At 58.5% G+C, this 20,332-nt stretch overlaps 2 protein-coding genes across 2 annotated transcripts in view; one reads left to right on the forward strand and one right to left on the reverse strand.

Moving 5' to 3' along the window:
- The window catches only part of SLC66A1 (solute carrier family 66 member 1), a 17,626-nt gene extending 5,965 nt beyond the window's left edge, over positions 1-11,661 (reverse strand). Inside the window, exons 1-5 of the mRNA XM_052664346.1 lie at positions 11,577-11,661; positions 11,243-11,302; positions 6,740-6,954; positions 749-878; positions 60-147 (exon numbers count right to left, since the gene is read on the reverse strand). Coding sequence (XP_052520306.1) covers positions 60-147; positions 749-878; positions 6,740-6,954; positions 11,243-11,302; positions 11,577-11,651 — 568 coding nt within the window. The 5' untranslated portion in view covers positions 11,652-11,661. The remainder of the gene's footprint in view (positions 1-59; positions 148-748; positions 879-6,739; positions 6,955-11,242; positions 11,303-11,576) is intronic.
- A 737-nt stretch (positions 11,662-12,398) lies between these two features.
- On the forward strand, positions 12,399-18,718 carry AKR7A2 (aldo-keto reductase family 7 member A2). Its single transcript, XM_052652102.1, has 7 exons — positions 12,399-12,726; positions 15,118-15,305; positions 15,473-15,577; positions 16,392-16,488; positions 16,704-16,803; positions 17,378-17,507; positions 18,281-18,718. The coding sequence occupies exons 1-7, from the start codon at positions 12,399-12,401 to the stop codon at positions 18,440-18,442; spliced, it is 1,110 nt and encodes a 369-aa protein (XP_052508062.1). The 3' UTR covers positions 18,443-18,718.
- Positions 18,719-20,332: the final 1,614 nt, after the last annotated feature.

The raw sequence follows: 20,332 nt of genomic DNA on the forward strand, positions 1-20,332 counted from the left end.
TGTCACCAGCAATGGGACACTGCCTCCTCCCCGCCTCGCCCAGGGGCTCCCGTACTCACACGGAGAGGGGCGCTTCTTAAACTTGTAGTAGAAGTACAGAGACAGCATCAGCACGTCGGCCAGGACGTAGTACACGGCCGTGTAGGTCTGCAAGAGGGGGTGGGCCAGGGCGCTGGCGGCGGTCCCAGGCTTGGGGGCCACACGCCAGCACCGGGCAGCTCGGCCTCACGCCGGCCGGGTGACCCTGGGCTTCTCCGCTCGGGACTTCCGTTTGCAGGTCTGGAGCGGAGGGGGTGGCAATTCCTAACCTGGCAGAGCTAGACATCAGGCAGGGCAGGGCCTGGCAGCACGAAACGGGCCAGTCAAGTGGAGGCTGCCGTCCGGCCTGACCCTGGAGCAGTTCCTCACGGTGCCCCTTGGGGAGACAAGAGGGTCCCGACTTCGAGTCTCAGCTCCACCCAGTCACAGGAGAAGGGTGAGATCCAGGCTTCCCATGGGGAAAGCTTCCTCCTCCAGGGCCCCAGGCCCTGAAAGCTTCATCAGGATCTTAGCATCTCAGGTCAAAGACCCCAGCCATCCTCCGGTTTGATGTGCTAATTTTGTAGATGGGAAAACTGAGGCCCACAGGAGGGCAGTGACCAGCCCATTGTCACGTCGGGCAGCAGGCTGAGGGGGGCCCTCACTAGATGGAAGGATGCCTCTGCCGTGGCTGTCCCTGGCAGCCCACCCTGCTTGGGGACCGGCCCACCTGCAGGGGCAGCTGGTCAGCGAGGAAGGAGCCGATGAGATTGCAGGAGTCTCCGCCGATCCAGCCCAGGAGGAACCACAGGGACAGGGCCTGGTCCATGTTGCCCGTCTTGCAGGCCTTGATGTACTGGCTATGGGGGAGGAGGGAGACGTGGGTGGAGGAGGGAGACAAGGAGGAGGGGGTCGTGGGGGACGAGGGGGATATGGGGGGAGGGAGAGGAGGGGGAGGAGGATGGGGGAGGGAGTCATGGGAAGGAGGGAGACGTAGGGAAGGAGGGAGTCGGGGAGGAGGAGGGAGTGGTGGGGGAGGAGGGGGTCATGGGGGAGGAGGGAGACAGTGGGGAGGAGGGAGACAATGGGGAGGAGGGAGTTGGGGAGGAGGGAGTCATGGGGGAGGAGGGGGTCGTGGGGGAGGAGGGAGACAGTGGGGAGGAGGGAGACAATGGGGAGGAGACGTTGGGGAGGAGGGAGTTGGGGAGGAGGGGGTCGTGGGGGAGGAGGGGGTCGTGGGGGAGGAGGGGGTCGTGGGGGAGGAGGAGGTTGTGGGGGAGGAGGGAGACAGTGGGGAGGAGGGAGACAATGGGGAGGAGGGAGTTGGGGAGGAGGGAGTCGTGGGGGAGGAGGGAGACAGTGGGGAGGAGGGAGGCAAAGGGGAGGAGGGAGACGTTGGAGAGGAGGGAGTTGGGGAGGAGGGGGTCGTGGGGGAGGAGGGAGACGTGTGCTCAGAGCTGTGAAACCATGTGGAGGGTAGATGTGGGAGACCAGGGCTGGGGCGCGGCCGCACAGGGGTCACTGGGGACCGACCCCCTTGGGTGGCATCTTTGCCCTTCGGGGCTTCTCACTGGGGAATCCCTTCTAGCCCATCTCTCTGGGATGTGCATCCTGCTAGAGTCAGGTGGGGTACAGATTCCCCCCAGAGCAGGCTCTCACTGGGACCAGGGCTCAGAGGGTCCCGACGCTTTGTGTCCCAGAGACCCAGGGTTCTCCCTTCTATGGAGGGGTCTGGGGTGGGGGGTGGCGTGAAGGACGGATGGCTGTGGCCGCCGCCCTATCTGCAGGGAGATGGAAGATAAGATGGGCCAGACCTCGCCTGTGCCTGTTATCATCAAGGGCATCAGAGAAGGGGCGAGGCTGCGGCTGTCTCACTACAGATGCCAAGGGGTCAAGTCCCTGTCGCTGATGGGCCTCTCTGGGGGTGGAAAGTCCAGGAACCAGGACTCATATCCCGGCTCCCGGGCTCCAGCCCTGCTCTGAGTCGTTCCGCGAAGGCCACCTGCTGCTTACTTCTCTTTAGTCGTCTGCGTGTATTGAAATTAGTAAAAGGGAAGAGCTAAACAGGACCTCATCCCGATCGCTGCAGACAGAAAGCGGGCCGCTGGGCCGGGCCCTGGGCCTCCCCCGCCGCCGCCTGCCGAGCGCCCCGCAGTTCCAGCCTCCCCCGCAGGACCTTCCTTCTCTTTCTCTCTCATTTTTATTTACTGTTTTGGTCACACAGCATGGCCTGTGGGCTCTTAGTTCCCTGACCAGGGGTCGGGCCCAGGCTTCCTCACTGGAAGGCGGATCTTAACCCCCGGGCCCGCCAGGGAAGCCCTCAAGGATCTTTCTAAAACCCCCGTCTTGCCAAAATCTTTCAGAGCCTCCCACTGTCTTCAGCAAGGACCCCCGCCCTCCTGAGCACATCCTGACCGGGCCCCCAGGCCTGCAGGCCCCCCGCCTCTGCACTTTCCTCCCCCAAACTTCGCCTCAGCAGACAGCCCTTCAGGAAACTTCAGTTCCTCCTCAGGCCCTTCTCGGAAGACAGCGCTGTCCGCGCCAGCCACCTCCTGCCGGACTCCAGCCTGCTGAGGGACGGGACCGTGTCCCGTCAGGGCCTGGCCCTGAGGAGGCCCGTAAGTTTGACACGGCCCCGAGTGAAGTCCCTCCCGGGACACAGTGACTTGAGTCTCCGTACGTCTCAGGGACAGGCCGTTCCGTCACCCTCACGAAAGGCTGAGCCCCAAGGAGAAGCAGGCAGGTGGCTGCCTTTCCATCCTCACCTGGGGCTTCTCCCAAGCCTCTGATGCCCCGTCCCTGGTTAATCAGCCAGGCACAAGGCTGGCATCATGCCCTGCTGGAAAGGAGACGTCTTAGCCCTCTCCTTGTGGCTTTGGAGACGCCCTCACCCTAGGATGGAAGGCCCCTCTCTTCCCTCCACCGGTCATCCAGCTCCGGCCAGCTTGCCTCCTCAAGGCCACCGAGCCGGCCGCCCTGACCCCACCGCTTGCCAGCACCTGGCACAGCCTCCGAGGCAGCCTCTGTGCCTCCAGTCTCTCCCTGGCCCTCTCCCCCTTTCTCTAACGGGAGCTCTGCCTTCTTTTGGCACATCCGGAGTGGCAGCTGGGACAAGGTGAGTGAGAAACAAGTCGAGCTCCCAGCAGCACGCGGGGACAGAGGGTGATGGTAGTCTTTTTAACACCTGGTGCTGGGACAACTGGGCGCCACGTGCAAAGGAATGAGGTTGGACCCCTACCTCTATACCACATACGGCTGGGACAACTGGGCGCCACGTGCAAAGGAATGAGGTTGGACCCCTACCTCTATACCACATACGAAATACAGCTCAAGCTGAACCAAAGCTCTACATCAAGAGCTGATTTGTGATACCGTGATTTATAACAAGAAAGATATATATTTGGTTTTCTTCCCTGCTCCCTACAAAGCTACTAAAACCCCTGGAATGTCCTAAGGGGTGAGAGAAAGAGAGAAAAATAGAGAGAGAGGGAGAGAGTCGTCTTTTGTAGCCTTAACAAGTTGATTTTTGGAAAGCCTTTAGGTTGCCTGAGGGTAAGGACCAACTGTGTGATCAGATGGTTAGGACAGCCTTTCCGGCTGGGGGCGGGGGCTGTCCTGCCCCCTTCACCCACCTCCAGAAGGTAGAAAGGCTACAGAGTGAGCCCAGTCACTAATGACCAATGACTGTGTAATAAAGCCTCTATAAAAATCACTTCGCTGAGTTCCATGAGCCTCTCTAGCAAACTAATCAAACCTGAGGAGGGGTGGGGGAACCCCCGATCCACAGCGGGAGGTCTGAAGCACTGGGGACACGCTGGACTGGTCTCTGAAGAGGGGAGAAGAGAGCACTATTCTGGGACCTGGAGGACTGGGTCCTTAATCTGTGGGATCTGAAGCTGTCTTCAGGCGTAGACAGTGTAAGAATTGACTGCTTGATTGTGTGGGGAAAAGACACACATCAGAACTGGTGTCAGACTTCGAGAAATCTATATAAAACTCTTAGAAGAAAAGATAAGGGTGAATCTTCTTTACCAGGAATAGGCCACCATTTTTTAGAAATTACATCAAAAGCACGGCCAGGGCAGGAAACATAAGAGATGTGGGTTCGACCCCTGGGTGGGGAAGATCCCCTGGAGAAGGGCATAGCAATCCACTCTAGTGTTCCTGGTGCAGAATGCCCATGGACGGAGCCTGGCGGGCTACAGTCCACGGGGTCACAGAGTCAGGGCTGAAGCCACACAGCACACAGCCATACACATCGAAAGTCTGAGTAACGGGAGAAACACTAGACAAACTGGGCATCATCAAGTTTTTGAAATTCTGTGCTTCGTGTGACACCATCCAGAAAGTGAAAAGGCAACCCACGGAACAGGAGAAAATCTTGGCAAAGTATGCCTAGACTATACCAAGAACTCAACCACAAAAAGACAAATAATCCAACTGGAAAGTGGGCGAAGAGTCTGAATAGACCTTTTTCCAAAGAGAAGAGAAGGTGGTCAATAAGTCCACGGACAGCTGCTTAATATCACCAGCCACCAGGGAAACAAATCAGAGCTACAGTGAGGTACCACTTCACACCCACTAGGATGGCAGTGATCAGAAAGATGGGCAATGACAAGTGTTGATGGAGATTCAGAGGAACTGGGACCTTCCTAAGCTGCAGGTGGGAACGTATAATGGTGCAACCGCTTTGGAAACACAGTCTGGCAGTTCCTCAGAAGATTAAAGACAGGACTTCCCTGGTGATCCAGGAGTTAAGAGCCCACCTGCCAGCGCAGGAGACGTAGGGTTGGCCCCTGGTCAGGAGGATTCCTCACGCCGCGGGGTGACTAGGCCTGCGCAGTCCAACAGGAGAAGCCACTGCAACGAGACGCCCACACACCTGGACCAGAGCAGCGCCGATCATCACAACTAAAGAAGCCTGCACGCAGCGGCCAAGACCCCGCACAGCCAGAAGGAAACAAAGAGCAGTTCACAGACCGAACACACTCACCAAGTGACCCAGTATACCCGTACACTCCTGGGCACACACCCAGGAGAAGCAGACACACACGTCCCACGAGGACGCCTACGGGAACCTGCAGAGCGGTCTCAATCACACTGGCCAGAGGCAGAAGTCACCCACGTGTCTACCAATGGGTGCACGAATGAACAAAACGCACACACACAAACTGCTCTTCAGATGTGAAGCAGAGTGAAGCGCTAGGACCTCCCGGGCGGTTCAGGGGTTAAGGATCCGCTTGGCAATGCGGGGGAACGCGGGTCTGATCCCTGGTCGGGCAGCTAAGCTCACGCACCACAACTAAGACCCGACACGGCCAATCAAATAAATTTAAAAAATAAAAATAAATATTTTTAAGAAAACAAGTAAGTATTGACACTCACTTCGTACAACATGGATGAACCCTGAAGGCATGCTGAGCGAAAGAGGCCAGTCGCAGAAGGCCACATCACCGCATGAGCTACTCATGTGAAGCGCCCAGAACAGGGGCGTCTGGAGACAGGGAGCGGAGTGGCGGCTGGGCCGCGAGCTTTAAGAGGGAAATGAGGGACGGCTCCTTTCTTCCCGGCTTTCTCTGCAGGGTGGTGAAAATGTTCTAAAACGGACTGTGGTGACGGTCACACAGCTCTGCAGATACTAAAAGCGTGAACGGATACTCGTAAGGGGCGAACTCCACAGCATATGAACGATCTCTCAGTTAAACCACTTCTCTTTCTGCCAGAGGAGAAAGATCGTAACACGCCCTAAAGGTGGAGAATGCTCTTACCCTGCCGGGCCCTTGATGACCTTGCTGACCTCACCCCTCCCTGGGCCCCCGGCCCCCCTTACTCCCTCGCACAGTGTGTAAAGGCGATCCTCATAGCAGCCCTGTGAGGTAGGGAACAGTATCCTCATTTTACAAATGAGAAAACTGAGGCCCAGGGCAGTGAGGGGACTTACGGGTCCCGCCGGCTTGGTGTTCCCCAACCACAGCAGTGGCCACGCTGTTTTGTAATCACGGCGTGCCCTTCCCCAGACACTCTCAGGACAGAGGCCGAGCTGATGCGCCCCAGTCCTCCACTCCTCTGCCTCCTCTGACTGGATGTGCGATTCAGAGCCAGTTACTTAACCTCTCTGGGTTTCCAGTAAAGATCGGAGAGGAACTGTACGCATTTCACAGGGTGGTTACGGAGACTGTGGTTCAGTCGCTCAGTTGTGTCCGACTCTCTGCGACCCCATGGACCGCAGCGCGCCAGGCCTCCCTGTCCATCACCAACTCCCGGAGCTTGCTCCAACTCATGTCCATGGAGTTGGTGATGCCATCCAACCATCACATCCTCTGTTGCCCCCGTCTCCTCCTGCCCTCAGTCTTTCCCAGCATTAGGGAAGACTCATCCAATGAGCGGGCTCTTCACATTAGGTGGCCAAAGTATCAGCGCTTCAGCTTATGAGGATTAAATAGGGTGAAAATACGTCAGGTTCTTAGAAAAGAGCTGGGTACACGGGGGAACTCAGTGAACAGGTGGTATGACTACCATCTGCGTGTCAGCATGGCTGAGCTCTGGGTGAGGCCTACAGAGGGGCTTGCTGCAGGGCCCTCGGGGGGGGCTGGAAGTCAGTGAGCAGGGCTGGGGGGTGCCCACCTGGCGTGAGTCTGGAGAGGCCCAGGGCCAGCCAGGCAGCCCCTTCTCGGGACAGCCCCCTGCCCACCCCGTGCAACCCAGCCCTGGTGCTACTCACGGGAAGGTGGATGCCGCAAAGCAGAGGATGGAGAGCAAGCCCAGGCCCACGCTGGCCTTGTCCCAGCCGTCCTGGGCGCACTCGCCGAGCACGTCCCATATCCACTGGCTGGAGCCGTTGGGGCAGCTGGAGAAGTTGGCGGGGCCCAGCTTCACCGACACCATGGCTGCGGAGGGATGAAGGGAGGGAGCCTTGTGCTGAGGCAGGAGACGGCTCTGCGGGAGAAGAGAGGAACCTTCAGCCTCAGGAGGTCCGGTCCTCGCTGTGGTCCTGCCACTCTAAGCCCACCCCAGGCTTCCTGCCTGGCCCTGATGGAGCCCCTGAGCCCCAGGACACAGTCAGGACAGAGATCAAAGTGGCCACACACTGGCTCTGCAGTCAGACAGGTGCGTGCGAGTCCCCGCTCTGCCTGTGGACACCGTAACTTCGGGCAAGCCGCTCTGCCTCGCCGTGCCTCAGTCTCCTCATCTGCAGGATGGGGTGATGACAATGCCTCCCTCCACCCCATACACTCGTGAGGGTTCAGTGAGTTCATAAATCCAGCGGGGAGGACGGAGCCCTCAAACAGTGCCACCTTTGCTCTAACTCTTGAACGTTTCCATAGTTTCCAACCTTTTCTTCTTGTAAATCGTGCTGCTCTAGGTACATTCTCTCGTTTAAGGTACGGCTAGGGACTTCCCTAGGGTCCCAGGGGCTAAGCCTCCATGCTTCCAGTGCAGGGGGCCCGGGTTTGATCCCTGGTCAGGGAAGCTCTGCAAGCCACGTGGCCAGAAAAATTAAAAATACGACTGTCCCTGGGACTTCCCTGTTGATCCAGTGGTGGACTCAGGGAACTATCCCAAGAGCCACATGGTGCAACCAAAAGAAAAAAGAAAAAGAAAGAGTACGTTGTCAGAGCAATGCTCTAAGCAGCGGAGAAAGACCAGGTAAGTCCAGGTTACACGGGTGGCTGGAATTCAAGCTTGGCGTTCCCAAGCCACGTTCTCCCAGCAGCCCGCGTGTGAGGGGAATCTGCTGGCAAGAGCCGGGAGCCACTTCCCTGTTTTCACCGCTACCAATGCCAGGAGCTGGCTGGCTGCAGGGGTGGGTAGGGAAGTCCCCTCCAGGTGCCTGTCCCAGAGCAGAGTCTGTCCCAGACCGTCACTGCTTAAGTGACAGTCTCAGGGGAGGGAGAGGAGGCGGGGCTGCCGGAGCGTCTCTGCTGGGCAGGATCAACCCCTGATCGCTGAGTGGTTCGCCAGCTGTGTGCTCAGCACCGCGTAAGCTTTTCCGCATTTCGCTGCACACCAACTTCCCTCATGGCTCAGCAGGTAAAGAACCCGCCTGCCAATGCAGGAGACACAGGAGACACGGGTTCAGTCCCTGGGTCGGGAAGATTCCCTGGAGGAGGAAATGGCAACCCACTCCAGTATTCTTACCTGAAAAATCCCACGGACAGAGGAGCCTGGCAGACTACAGCCCAAAGAGTCACAAAGAGTCGGATGCACACACCCCACACCTCTATGAAGTGGGGGCTACTGATACGTCCAAGAGGACCCGGGAAAGCGACTTGCCGGGGCTGCCCAGGCAGGAAGCGCTCATGGCACCATACTTCTGTCCCTGGGCACAGCAGCACCCTCGTGTGGTCTGGCAGGGCTGCCCAGGGCCTCCTGCAGCCAAAGCTTCCCCTTTTCTCACTGCGCTCAGAGGGGCTTTCCTCACTGAGGATGAGGCCTTCTCTAGCCACTTTCAGTTCCTGTCAGCGTCAGAAGGCCCAGGAGCCTCATAAAACGACACCCGTAGACAAGGCTACAGACTCAGTCCTATGTCCTGCCCCCAGGTTCGTGTGTTGAAACCTGCCCTGCAGGGCGATGGTGTTTTGAGGTGCAGCCTTTGGGGAGTATTTAGGTCATGAATGGGATCAGTGCCCTTATTTAAAAAAAAAAAAAAGACCCCAGGGAACTCCCTTGGCCCTTCTGCCAGCTGAGGACCCAGCGAGAAGACAGACATCCGTGAGCTAGAAAGTGGGTCCTCACCAGACACTGACTCTCCCAGCATCCTGACTGCGGACTTCCCAGGCTCCAGAACTGTAAGAAATCAATGTTTGTTTCTAAGCCACTCAGACTATGGTCCTTTGCTACAGCTGCCCGAATGGGCTGAGATTCCCTGCTGGACCCTGGAACTGCTGAGGCCGCAGCAATCAGGGAGCAGCAGGCAGGGAAAGGAAGCGAGTCCGCTGCTTTTCTCAGGAGGCTCCAGGCTCTCGGCGCTAATGTGACTTGCCAGCGGGCCCGGAGCTGGGCGGAAGGGCACTGCAGGTCACTGCCTGGCTGGTTCTCACCGCAGTCCCTCTGGGGCCTCGCAAGCGGGGCTGAAAGCCTCTTCCTGTGCCTCAGTGGCCCACCCTGACCTTCAACACAGCTGAGGTTGGAGCCGTCTATCTTACATGCAGCCTCCAGGTTGACACCCAGTCCAGGTAGGAAGGGTGACTTTGCGGCGCCAAAGGCACCTCAAAATCAATCCTTTTGCTCCCCAATCACCCTACCCCTGTATCGCCTCCTCCACCCTCTTCTTGTACAATAGAACCCACACACCACCGCAGGTCATCAGGGTAGGACACCACCATCCTCATTAACTTCTCTGCAAGGGAAACACTGTCCTCATTTAAAGATAAGGCTGAGTGGGCTTGTGCAAGTAACTGTCTGAGTCTGGGTAAAAATTGAGGAAAACGACGCTCATGCTCTGGAGTTGCTGTACCGATAAAACACACACAAAGCTCTTAGCCCAGGGCCTGATGCCACAGGAGTGACTGAGAATGAGAGACTAGCATCTCAAGCACCCCGTGGCCACTCTCCCCCCGTCTTTTCACCAGGTGAGTGAAGAAAGAGCGGCTTCCCTGACGGCTCTGTTGGTAAAGAATCTGCCTGCAATGCAGGAGACCAGGGTTCAATTCGGGGGTCGGGAAATTCTGCTGGAAAAGGGATTGGCTATCCACTCCTAGGAAGAAAGAAGGTGGAGGGCTTCCCTGGCAGCTTAGTGGTAAAAAAACCCACCTACCAATGCGGGAGACACGGGTTCGATCCCTGGGCCAGGAAGAGCCCACATGCTGCAGACCAGGCTGTGCACAACCACCAAGCCTGCGCTCGGCATGTTGCAGCGAGACAGCCTCTGCGCAGCAGTGAAGACCCAGACCAGCCAGAGCCAAACAGAACAGACAGCAAACTGAAAAAGAGGGGCCACTGCAATGAGAAGCTCGAGCACCAGAACGAGAGGGTGGCCTCCACTGGCCCAACAGTGGAGACCCGGCACAGCCAAAAATACAATAAAATTATTTCTTTTTAGAAAGGTGGACACATGCCTGGCGAGGGAGGGAGGGGTGTCTTGAGGGATGTACTTCGGCTCACAGGGCCCAGGTCTCTGGGTGGGTGGTCCCCTGTCCATGCACAGGGCCGTGTACAGCTCTGGGTTCAGGATACACACCTTTGAGACACACCTGAGCCCCGAACAGAAGGTGCTTTCCCCTGAGGGCCGCTGCGTATAGAGCCTGTCACTCACAGGTTCTGATCCAAGTAGGAAGCCAGCCTGGGCCTACCTTTCGGCCAACAGCACCGAGTGAATGGATATCCAGGGTTGAAACAAAAGTTGCCCAGGTCTGTAGGTGTGATGAAGACCACAACAGGGTTTTTTTTGTTTTGTTTTTTTTTTTAGCAGCTGTACTTCAGGGGTGCCTTATTGATGCTGGTGGTGCTTTTAACTTTATTGAAGGCTAGCCGATCAGGGGTGCCTGTGAGCATGAAGGCCACATGCTTGAACTTCCGGATCCGTGGGGCTGGGCTGGGGAGCAGGGATGTAAGAAGCTTCCCCAGCAGAGTCCAAGCCCTCGGATTCTGTGTACACGATCACATCTGGAGAACGGCGGCCCTGGAAAAGGCATCCCCTGCAACAGCCAAGCAACTCTTCCAGATCCCAAGCTGAGCCACAGAGAGCTCGCCGCTGAAGCCACCTTCATCTACCAGCTAAGTTCAAATGCCTTGAGACAGAGCCCCAGGGCACTCCAGATGCCCCTCCCCATCTCCTGTCCCTCCCTCTGGACCTTCAGAGGCTCCTCCCAGGTCTCCAGACTTAGGTCTAGGCTGTCTCCTCCCCCAGGCTTCTCCCTCACCCTGAAGGGCATAATAAAAAGACACTAAGACCAGTTCTAAACTGTCCTCTCAATACAGAGGAGCCTCACAGGGGTGGCTGGACAGCACCTGTCATCTCTTCCCCTGCCCTCCTCCACACACCAGAAGAATGCTCATCACAGTCCTCAGGGACCACCGCTTTTAAGCTCACTCCTCTCTGTCATCCTAGTTGGAAACTTATTCTTAGAACCTAGACACAACAGCTGCACGGTAAAGGTTCAAAACACAGCGAGAGACAGTCAGAGAGGGAGGGTGGGAGAGAGAGAAAGGAAGGCAAGAAGGAAGAAAGGGAGAGAAACAAAGGGAGGAAGCGAGACCTAATTGAAAGCTCTCTGGAACTGACCTGCCTGACGACTGCTAGAGTAGAATTCCTGGGCAAGTGACTGGGCCTCAGAGTCCCAACCTGTAAAATGGGGAATAATGTAAGTATCCACCTGGGAGGCTAGCTGCAGAGTTACATGAAATAATCCAGGCAGAGCGATCAGAATGGTGCCTGGCACAGATTAAACACTCAGTAGAATAAGGAGGGATGGTGTTACTCCCTTCTAGTGGAAGCATTCCCCTCCCCCACACAGAGTCCCTGGCAAACAGCGGGCTTCAGCAAGCGCTGAATAGACAAGACCACGCCAGCCCTCATACTTCCGAAGGCAGACTGCCCATGTAGGCACTATGGAAACCTGTCCTAGGGATGTGGTAACAGGGAGCAATCCAGGCTCCCTGCAGACTTGGGGCGCATCTGAGTGGAGGAGCATCCCGGCTAGGGGCTACCACCCATTCCAGCCTTCCAGGTCGTCGGTCACAATTCCCTTCGAGTGACTCAGCCCAGCACGGGGCAGCCTGTTAGTGAAGATAATCATAGGGAAGCCGCTGGGCTCAGCGCTCGTTCGCCGCGAGGCCCCCTCCCCTGGGGGAAAAACAAAGCCGTCAGAATAAAAGGGGCCAGTCGGCCGGGGTCGGGAGATGAACAACGGACCCAGACCCTAACCTCTGTGCAAGGCTGGCCGGAGAGGTCGTGATGGTCGCTTCTGATGGGGAAGACGGTGGGGAATTGGGCCCCCGAGGGCCTGCCAATTCCAGTCCAGAGAGCCTGGCTCCAGGATCTCGAGCCCCAAGGTGGGGGCAGCAGCCCTCAGGACCGTCCCGGGCCTGGAGGAAGGTGTTGGAAAGATATGGCAGCGAAGGCCCGCGGTCCCCTCCCCGGCCCCTCACAGCCCCAGCCTCAAATTCGGCTTACCGCGTCTAGATCGTCCGCACCGCCAGGCTTCTCGGTCCTCCGGCTTCTGCCTGGGTCAGCTGATCAGAGGCCCCGCCCCGTCCCATCCCGCCTCGCCACGCCCCGGAGCTGCGTGGCTCCGCCTCCCGAACGGCGCTCCCGGCGGGGGCGGTCCCTGGAGGCGTGGCCAGCGAGCCGGGAGCGCGGAGGGGCGGGGTTACGCCGGGCCCCGCCCCAGCCGTGAGAGGGCGGGGCCCAGGCGCCCGAGCGCGCAGGCGCCGGCCTCATGCTGAGGACCTTGACTCGCGCGGTGGGCCGCGCCGCCGTCCGCTGCGCTCGCAGCTCCCAGCTGCCCGGGGCGCGCACCGCCGCCGCCGCCGCCGCCATGTCTCGGTCCCCGCGGGCCTCCTCTGGCTCCCCGGCCCGGCCCGCCACCGTGCTGGGCACCATGGAGATGGGGCGCCGCATGGACGCGCCAGCCAGCGCCGCGGCCGTGCGCGCCTTCCTGGAGCGCGGCCACGCTGAGTTGGACACGGCCTTCATGTACAACGACGGCCGGTCCGAGAGCATCCTGGGCGGCCTGGGGCTCGGGCTGGGCGGCAGCGGCTGCACAGGTAAAGCCCGGCGCCCCGACCGCCCGTCCTCACCCAGCCGCGTGCCGCGCGGATCTGTGCGCAGGACGCCAACCCGACCCAGCCACACCCCCGCAGCGGCCAGGGCCGGCAGCTCCGTCCGCTCCCGGGGCGCCGACCTCCCCTCGCCGTCCCGCAGCTTTGTGGACCCCCCGCTCGCTCTTCGAGCTCCGTGCGCATCCGGTCCGGACAGCTGAAGAGCGCTTTATCCGGACCACCTTCCCCTCCGCTCTTCTGGGTTGCAACTCGGTAGCCCCAGAGTCTTACCCGAGCCTAGCCTAGTCCTCGCTTTCCTGTCTCTGTTGCTTTCTTGGTGCTCCTCTTTACGTCGCTGGTCTCCAGAGCTGTGCCCTGACCCGCCTCCTACGCTGCCCGGTGCGCGTAACCGGTCCCCAGGCGCTCGGCCTGCGCCCCTCTCCCCATTGCCTTCATTGCCGGTGCGCCGCCCCCCCCCCCCCCGAACTCCCTTTCCTCTTCCCTTTTCTTTCATCAGGCCCTAGACTTCGTTCATTTGGCAGTACCGCTGGCTCTCCCACTGAGAGCTGCAGCATCGCCCCTGGCGAGGCTGGGAGAGCAGGGGTGGTGGGCTGAAGAGTGGGGGGGCGTGAGAGAGGGGGTAAGGGCTTTCTGTCCACTTCTGTAGCCCCGTGCCAGCTTCTTACGGAGGTATAACCCGCCTCCAGGGAGCTCGTCGTCTAGTGGGGAAGACGGAAGCAAATGATGGCAGAGGAGCCTAGAAGAGGAAGCACTTTTAAGGGAGGAAGGCGTGAGGGGCAGGAGGAGGACCTGGGAAAGGCTCAGAATGCCCCGGAGCTGGACCCTCGAGGACCAGTTGTAGTTTGCTGGGCAGAGAATGAGAGAAAGGGGCGTGAGAGGCAGAGAGCATAGCTGTGCCAGGCCTGGTGTGTGGAAGGGTGGCCTGGAGGCAGGTGTGGCTTGAGTGATGTGTGTGTGTGGAGGGATGGTCCCTCATCGGCCTAATGCCATTGGACGAGCCTCCTCTGTTTCATCCTGAGGCTCTTCCTTCCCAGCCCTTGTGGGTGGTGCCCTCTGGGTTCGCCTTAGAGTCACAGCTTGGTGGATCTGCAGGAACTGGGAATGTGCATCTCAGACCCACGCTCTAGCTCACCTGGCTGCCTCCCTTGGCTAATGAAAATCTGGTTCCTGAGCTGGTTTTTCTCCCGCCGGCCCTCCCCCACTTCCTTCTTTGAGGCCAGGCGCTCACTGAGTCCAAGTCCTCGCGTGGGACCCAGGCAGAGTTCACACCAAGAGTGCAGCAGGGGGACTGACAGGTGTGGGGACGGAGAAAATCTGGGCTGGAAGCTGAGGGACTTGGTCCTCCCCTCTGAGCCACCGAGTTGCCTTTGCCACGTGTGGAAAGGACAGAATCCAGAGCGCTGGCATTCTTCCCATTTTCGTTATTTGTTGCATTGCGAGGCTGAGGCCTGGGTAGTTCCCCACCAGGGATCAAAACCCGAGCCCCTGAAGTGGGGGCACGGAGTCCAACCCACTGGGCCACCAGAGACGCCCAGAGAGAAGGCATTCCTCACAGCACTTCCCAGCTGCTCGCATGACAGAGCACTCTCCTGTTCTGCTGGGGGTGGGGGTGCATGCTTCCAGGAGTCTAGAAGGGAGAGGCAGACTGCCACTGCCTTCCGCTCATTTCGCCTTCTTCCTCTCTCTCACGTGGACCTGCCGGGGGCCGTGTTCCGCAGCTGCATCTCTTCCCAAATTCTTGGAGCAGCGTGTATACTTGTTCCATCTCCAGGCATGTTCTGTCTGTGGTGCAGCTGACTGGTTCAGTCAGGAAACCTTTGAACAATGGATGGGATTTGAGAAAACCCTTTGGAATTGGGTCTGGACCCCCTTCTCTTGTCTCGTGTCCCAGCGCTCCCTGCCTGGGGCTCACGCTCTTATAACTCAGTATTCCACCTACTGTACTTTCTCGCCTTTGCCCAAGTTCCCTCCCTCCAAACGTGCTCCCTTGTTGGCTGGGACTCTTTTTAGAGACTCAGTTTCGGGGGTCAGGAAGCCCTCCCTGGAATTCCTCAGTTGGACGCGCAGGTCTGCTCTGGCCTGCACTGCACTTTCCTATTTAACATCAGCTTCTAGCCTGTGAGCGCCTTGAGGGCAGAGACCGGAGTGTGATTCCTTCATCTCCAATACTTGGGCTCTTCCCCAGGCTCACCAGCCAGCAGTGGTGACTAATGGCGGCAGTGAATGTCAGGAGCTCACATGAGGCACTATTTAATCCTCATGAGGACACCCTCGTGTTGTAGATTAGAGAACTGAAACTCAGAGAATCTAAGTAATTTCTCCAGGGTCACGTGGCTAGCAAGTGGTTATATTAACCATTACATTCTTCCTGCAAAGCGATAATTGCTACCAAGGCCAATCCCTGGGAGGGGAAGTCGCTGAAGCCTGACAGCCTCCGGTCCCAGCTGGAGACGTCCCTCCAGCGGCTGCAGTGCCCCCGGGTCGACCTCTTCTATCTGCACGCGCCGGACCACGGCACGCCTGTGGAAGAGACGCTGCGCGCCTGCCACCAGCTACACCAGGAGGTGAGGGCGGCCCCCACTCCCCATCCTGGCCTGTTGGTGCCCAGAGAGCAGAGGCTCCAGGGCTGTCCCGGAGCAGAGTAGGGGACGGACCCCACACCCAGGGTTCCAGTCTCTGGGTCTGGCCTTCTAGGCTGCGGGGGAGTCTGACCGTGGCCTCTCCCCGACAGGGCAAGTTCGTGGAGCTCGGCCTCTCCAACTATGCCGCCTGGGAGGTGGCTGAGATCTGTACCCTGTGCAGGAGCCACGGCTGGATCCTGCCCACCGTGTACCAGGTGAGGCCGGGGCTGCAGAGGCCCGACTCCAGGGCACCTGCCATCCCAGGTCTTCTTGTGCCGCCCGCCCTCTCCCACTCCCCTGCTCCCAGCCTGTAGACGGCCCCCCGGGGCCTCATGCCCAGGCCCCCCTTCCTGCCTGCTTCTGGCTCTGCGGTCAGCCCAAACTCGCCTCCCCCTTTTCCCTGGAAGGAGTGCCTGGGTGTCACTTAGATACCTCTTCCTCTGGAAGGCTTTCCCGACAGCCCAGTGGGTCCTCCAGTCTCCAGACCCCAGCTTTATGCATTGAGCAAGTATCTCTGAGAATCTGCCGTGATCACAGAAGCCACCTTTGCTCATCTGTCCCGTCCTGTTTGCTTGCTTGCTTGTTTGGCTGCCTCGGGTCTCAGCTGCGTCACACGGGACCCGCATTGTGGCCCACGGACTCTCCGGTTGCGGCTCTCAGGCTTAGTTGCCCTACCAGGGATCAGACCCGTGCCCCTGGCATCGCAAGGTGGATTCTTAACCACTGAACCATCAGGAGCGTCCACTCTGCTTTGATTTTAACTCGACTCTAACATCTCTCGAAGCAGAGAGCTCACCAGGTCCACGTGTGTTTGAGAGCTTGGGGCCCAGCCCATGGCTGGTGCCTGCGGATGTGTGTGGGATGGCAGAGCCAGGCCGCCGTCCCTCCCTGGGGCCCAGCCCCATCTCCCCGTCCACCAGTAGTGACTTTGGAAACCATGCTGGGTCCCGGGGGTCTTGACCGAAGACTTTGAGAGCAGGCTGGGGCTCCCCGGCCGGGCCCCCGCTCAACTGGCCCTTCTGCCTGCAGGGCATGTACAACGCCACCACCCGGCAGGTGGAGACGGAGCTCCTGCCCTGCCTCCGGCGCTTTGGACTGAGGTTCTACGCCTACAACCCTCTGGCTGGTACGGGCTGGCTGCGGGGACAGGCTCCCCTGGGTGGGAGGGCCTTCCTGACCCCGTTCTGCCCCTTCCTGACCCGGGAGAAGCCTGGCCCCAGGCCTGGGAAGGGGAGGGGTTTGCCAGGACCTCCATCCGTCCTGGTTCCCCGCCATCACCCCCACTTCCAGCCAGACGGGCTCTGGGGCAGTGCCTGGGGTCTGACTGCAGCCTTTCCGCAGGAGGCCTGCTGACCGGCAGGTACAAGTATGAGGACAAGGACGGGAAACAGCCCGTGGGCCGCTTCTTTGGGAACAACTGGGCAGAGGTCTACAGGAATCGGTGAGCTGGGGGCAGACGGGGCCAGGACGGGCAGAGTGGGAGGGGTCCCACAGTCTGAAAGTGGGGCGTCCCTGGGGCTGCTTTCCTTTCGGGGCCTTCCCTTGCTGCCTGGACCTAGCTCTCTTGATTCCTGGAGGAATTAGGAAACCCTTGGCAAGGCTTCGTTTTGTTTTCTTGGGACCTCCGTGAGGAATGCCGATCCCTGGGCCTTATGGCCGACCTTCCAAGTCATAACTCATGCCTAAGAAAACTGGTCACCTGCCAAGGGGGAAAGACAGGGCCCCAGATGGAGGAACAGGAGGCCTGGGGCCGGGCTGTGCCCCCGTCCTGGCTTCCTGTTTCTCCAGGTAAAGTAAGGGCAGGGTTTGAGTTCTTAAGAGCAGAGACATCCTTGAGGTCTCTGGTGAGGGAGCCAGCGTCCTGGGTGGTTCTGTTGCCCAGAAAAGCAGGAGACGCCCTGCCCGAGGGGACCCTGGCCCCTCCGTGCTGCGGGGGCTTCCTGGGTTGCTCTTAGGCAGTGGCCCCCCGTGTGACCCGTGGTCCTGACCCCGTGCTACCGTCCCCACCTGTCCAGCTACTGGAAGGAGCACCACTTCGAGGGCATCGCCCTGGTGGAGAAGGCCCTGCAGGCTGCGTATGGCACCAGCGCCCCCAGCATGACCTCAGCCGCCCTCCGGTGGATGTACCACCATTCCCAGCTCCAGGTAACCTCCCACCGCCCGCACCATCCCTGGAAGCCCTGCCCCCGCTCTCTTTGAGGAGCCAGCATGATTTCTAAGTCACTTTTCCCTCTGAAATCTCTCTGGTCCAGTTCTCAGGCAGCCTTCCTGTTGTTCTGGGTAGCTGCCGAAGAACCAGGCCCTGTCGCGAGGGCTTTACAAGCATGGATTGAACGATTGCTTAGGCCTGAAGAAGTGGGATTATTCCAGTTTTACTGATGAGCACACAACTCTGAATGGAAGAGAAAGTTGTCACAGACTTCATATATAGCTTGCTGGTCCTGCTCCTCTGGGGGAGTCGGGGTTCCCTCTCTTTGGTGTCCCCGTCTTCCTGGCTACACCTTTTCTCCAGCCGTGCACAGTTGCATAGTGTCTGGCATGTATACAGCAGGTTTTCGATAGATGGGAGTTAGGTGCTTTGTGTAATTTCTCATTCCCATAAGCACGGTGAAAACTGAGATCTGAGTCTTGGGGGTTGAAAAGCTAAACCAAGTTTACACAGCCGCTGATGGCAGAACTGGGCTGTAAACTGAGGTCTGAATGAGGGTGAGCGTTGGCGGCAGCAGGACGGAAGAAGATGGGTTTGGGGTCACACAGTTACGGTCCTTGAAGGCATCATGAGTGCTTTGTACAGCTACGTAGGGTATAAAGAGTCTGCCCAACCCCAGGTCTTGGCAGGGGCGGGGCTGGGCGGGGGTGTGTGCAATGGGGTCTCTGTGGGGCATCAGTGCGTGACGTCCGGCCGTCTCCCCTTGCAGGGCGCCCACGGGGACGCGGTCATCCTGGGCATGTCCAGCCTGGAGCAGCTGGAAGAGAACTTGGCGGCCACTGAGGAGGGGCCCCTGGAGCCGGCCGTCGTGCAGGCCTTTGATCAGGCCTGGCGCCTGGTCGCCCACGACTGTCCCAGCTACTTCCGCTAGGCCCCCGCCCGGCTCAGGCGCCGGAGGTGTCTCCCTCTCCCGTCGCCTCTCCTGCTCTCTCCCTGGCCGGCCTTTGCCTTAAGCTGATTTCGTGGTCGTCCTCCATCGTCTGGATCCACGCGTTATTTTTCTAGACCCCTGCCTCCCTCCCAGGTGCCTTCACAACGTGTAACGCCTTGGGCTGAGCCCCTCTGGGGTGCTTCCCGTCTGAATAAAGCCAGCACTAGCCCTGCCTGTGGCCCAGTCACTGAGTGGGCCCCGCAGGTTTCTCTCTCAGCTGCTGTGACTCGTCTCCTCCCTGCCTGCGCCTTCCTGCCCGAGGGGTGGACCCTCGAGCTGGAGCCCCCGGGGCAGAGGCGGCGGGGGGTCACCCAGCCTGACCTCTCGGTGGGGCTGCAGGCGGCCCTCACGTTCCCACATGACAGAGGGAAAGAGGGCCGTCCACCCTGAGGTGGATTTTCTGTCCGAATTATCTCACTGGATACTCAGAAAGGGAATAATTTGGACAAAAACCTTCCAAGAAAGATAAAACCCCCCAGGATGCTGCAAGGCATTTTAATACACATCACCTCATCGGCGACTTTCCTTTGCTCCCGTCCTCTGCTCATCCTCAGATTCTCCACTCTGCTCCTGGGTCTCCTTCTTGATGGGAGTGGTGTTGGCAGTCAGGAACCCCATTTCCCCCATCAAGTCCCTATTCCACGTAGGAAGTACCCAAGACTGGAGAAGAAACGCAATCCCAGGCCTGGTGGTTGCTTTCTGAACATGCCCAGGGCGGAAAAATCACACCCTGGGCCGGGGGTGGTTCGTGGGCCAAGCAGCAGCAGGTGGTGAAAGGGGCTAAGCTGGGAAATTCAGACGAACCCACCAGTCAAAGGCTCTTTGTTGAACTTCCCTGGAGGCCCAGGGGTTAAGAATCCATCTGGCAATGCAGGGGACATGGGTTCAATCCCTGGTCAGGAAGATTCCACAAGCTACGGGGCTATTAAGCCCATGTGCTACCCATATACCCTGGAGCCGTGCTCTGCAACAAGAGGAATCACCGCTCTCTACAGCTAGAGAGAGCCTGCGCACAGCGCCAAGGCCCCGGCACTTAAAAAGGATGCATTTGAATCAGTTCTAATGAGGTGGATGAAATGACCCTATTCTACAGAGCGAAGTAAGTCAGAAAGAAAAGCACCAATACCATATACTAACGCATACATATGGAATTTAGAACGATGGTGGCGATGACCCTGTATGCGAGACAGCAAAAGAGACACAGATGTAAACAACAGACTTTTGGACTCTGTGGGAGAAGGCGAGGCTGGGATGATTTGGGAGAACAGCACTGAAACATGGATATTACCATATGTGAAAGAGATCGCCAGTCCAGGTTCCATGCATGAGACAGGGCGCTCAGGGCTGGTGCACTGGGACGACCCTGAGGGATGCGATGGGGAGGGAGGGGGGAGGGGGTTCAGGATGGGGGACACCTATACACTCATGGCTGATTCATGTCAATGTATGGCAACAACCACTACAATACTGTAAAGTAATTAGCCTCCAATTAAAAATAAGAATTTTTAAAAATAAAAAAATTTAAAAATGTGAAAAAAAGGGACCCAGCACAACCATAAATAGATAAATAATTCTTGAAAAGAGATTCTGTTCAAAGGAAGGTCCTACTCGCCATCTGTTAATGAAAGCAGACACACACCCTGCAGGTAAAGTCTTATTTAACAACAAAGACACCCTCCTCTGTCTTCAGCCATAATAAAGTGGATGCTTCCCCAAGTGGGGTTATTACCCTCCTCGCATTATTATTACTAATTCTTTTAGTTCTACCAGCTTATTGCTGCCAACCCACCTCCCTCCACCCTCGTGCACGCATGCTCAGGCGTGTAACCC

This window comes from Budorcas taxicolor, chromosome 2 (assembly GCF_023091745.1).
Source record: "Budorcas taxicolor isolate Tak-1 chromosome 2, Takin1.1, whole genome shotgun sequence".
Classification (NCBI taxonomy): Eukaryota; Metazoa; Chordata; class Mammalia; order Artiodactyla; family Bovidae; genus Budorcas; species Budorcas taxicolor.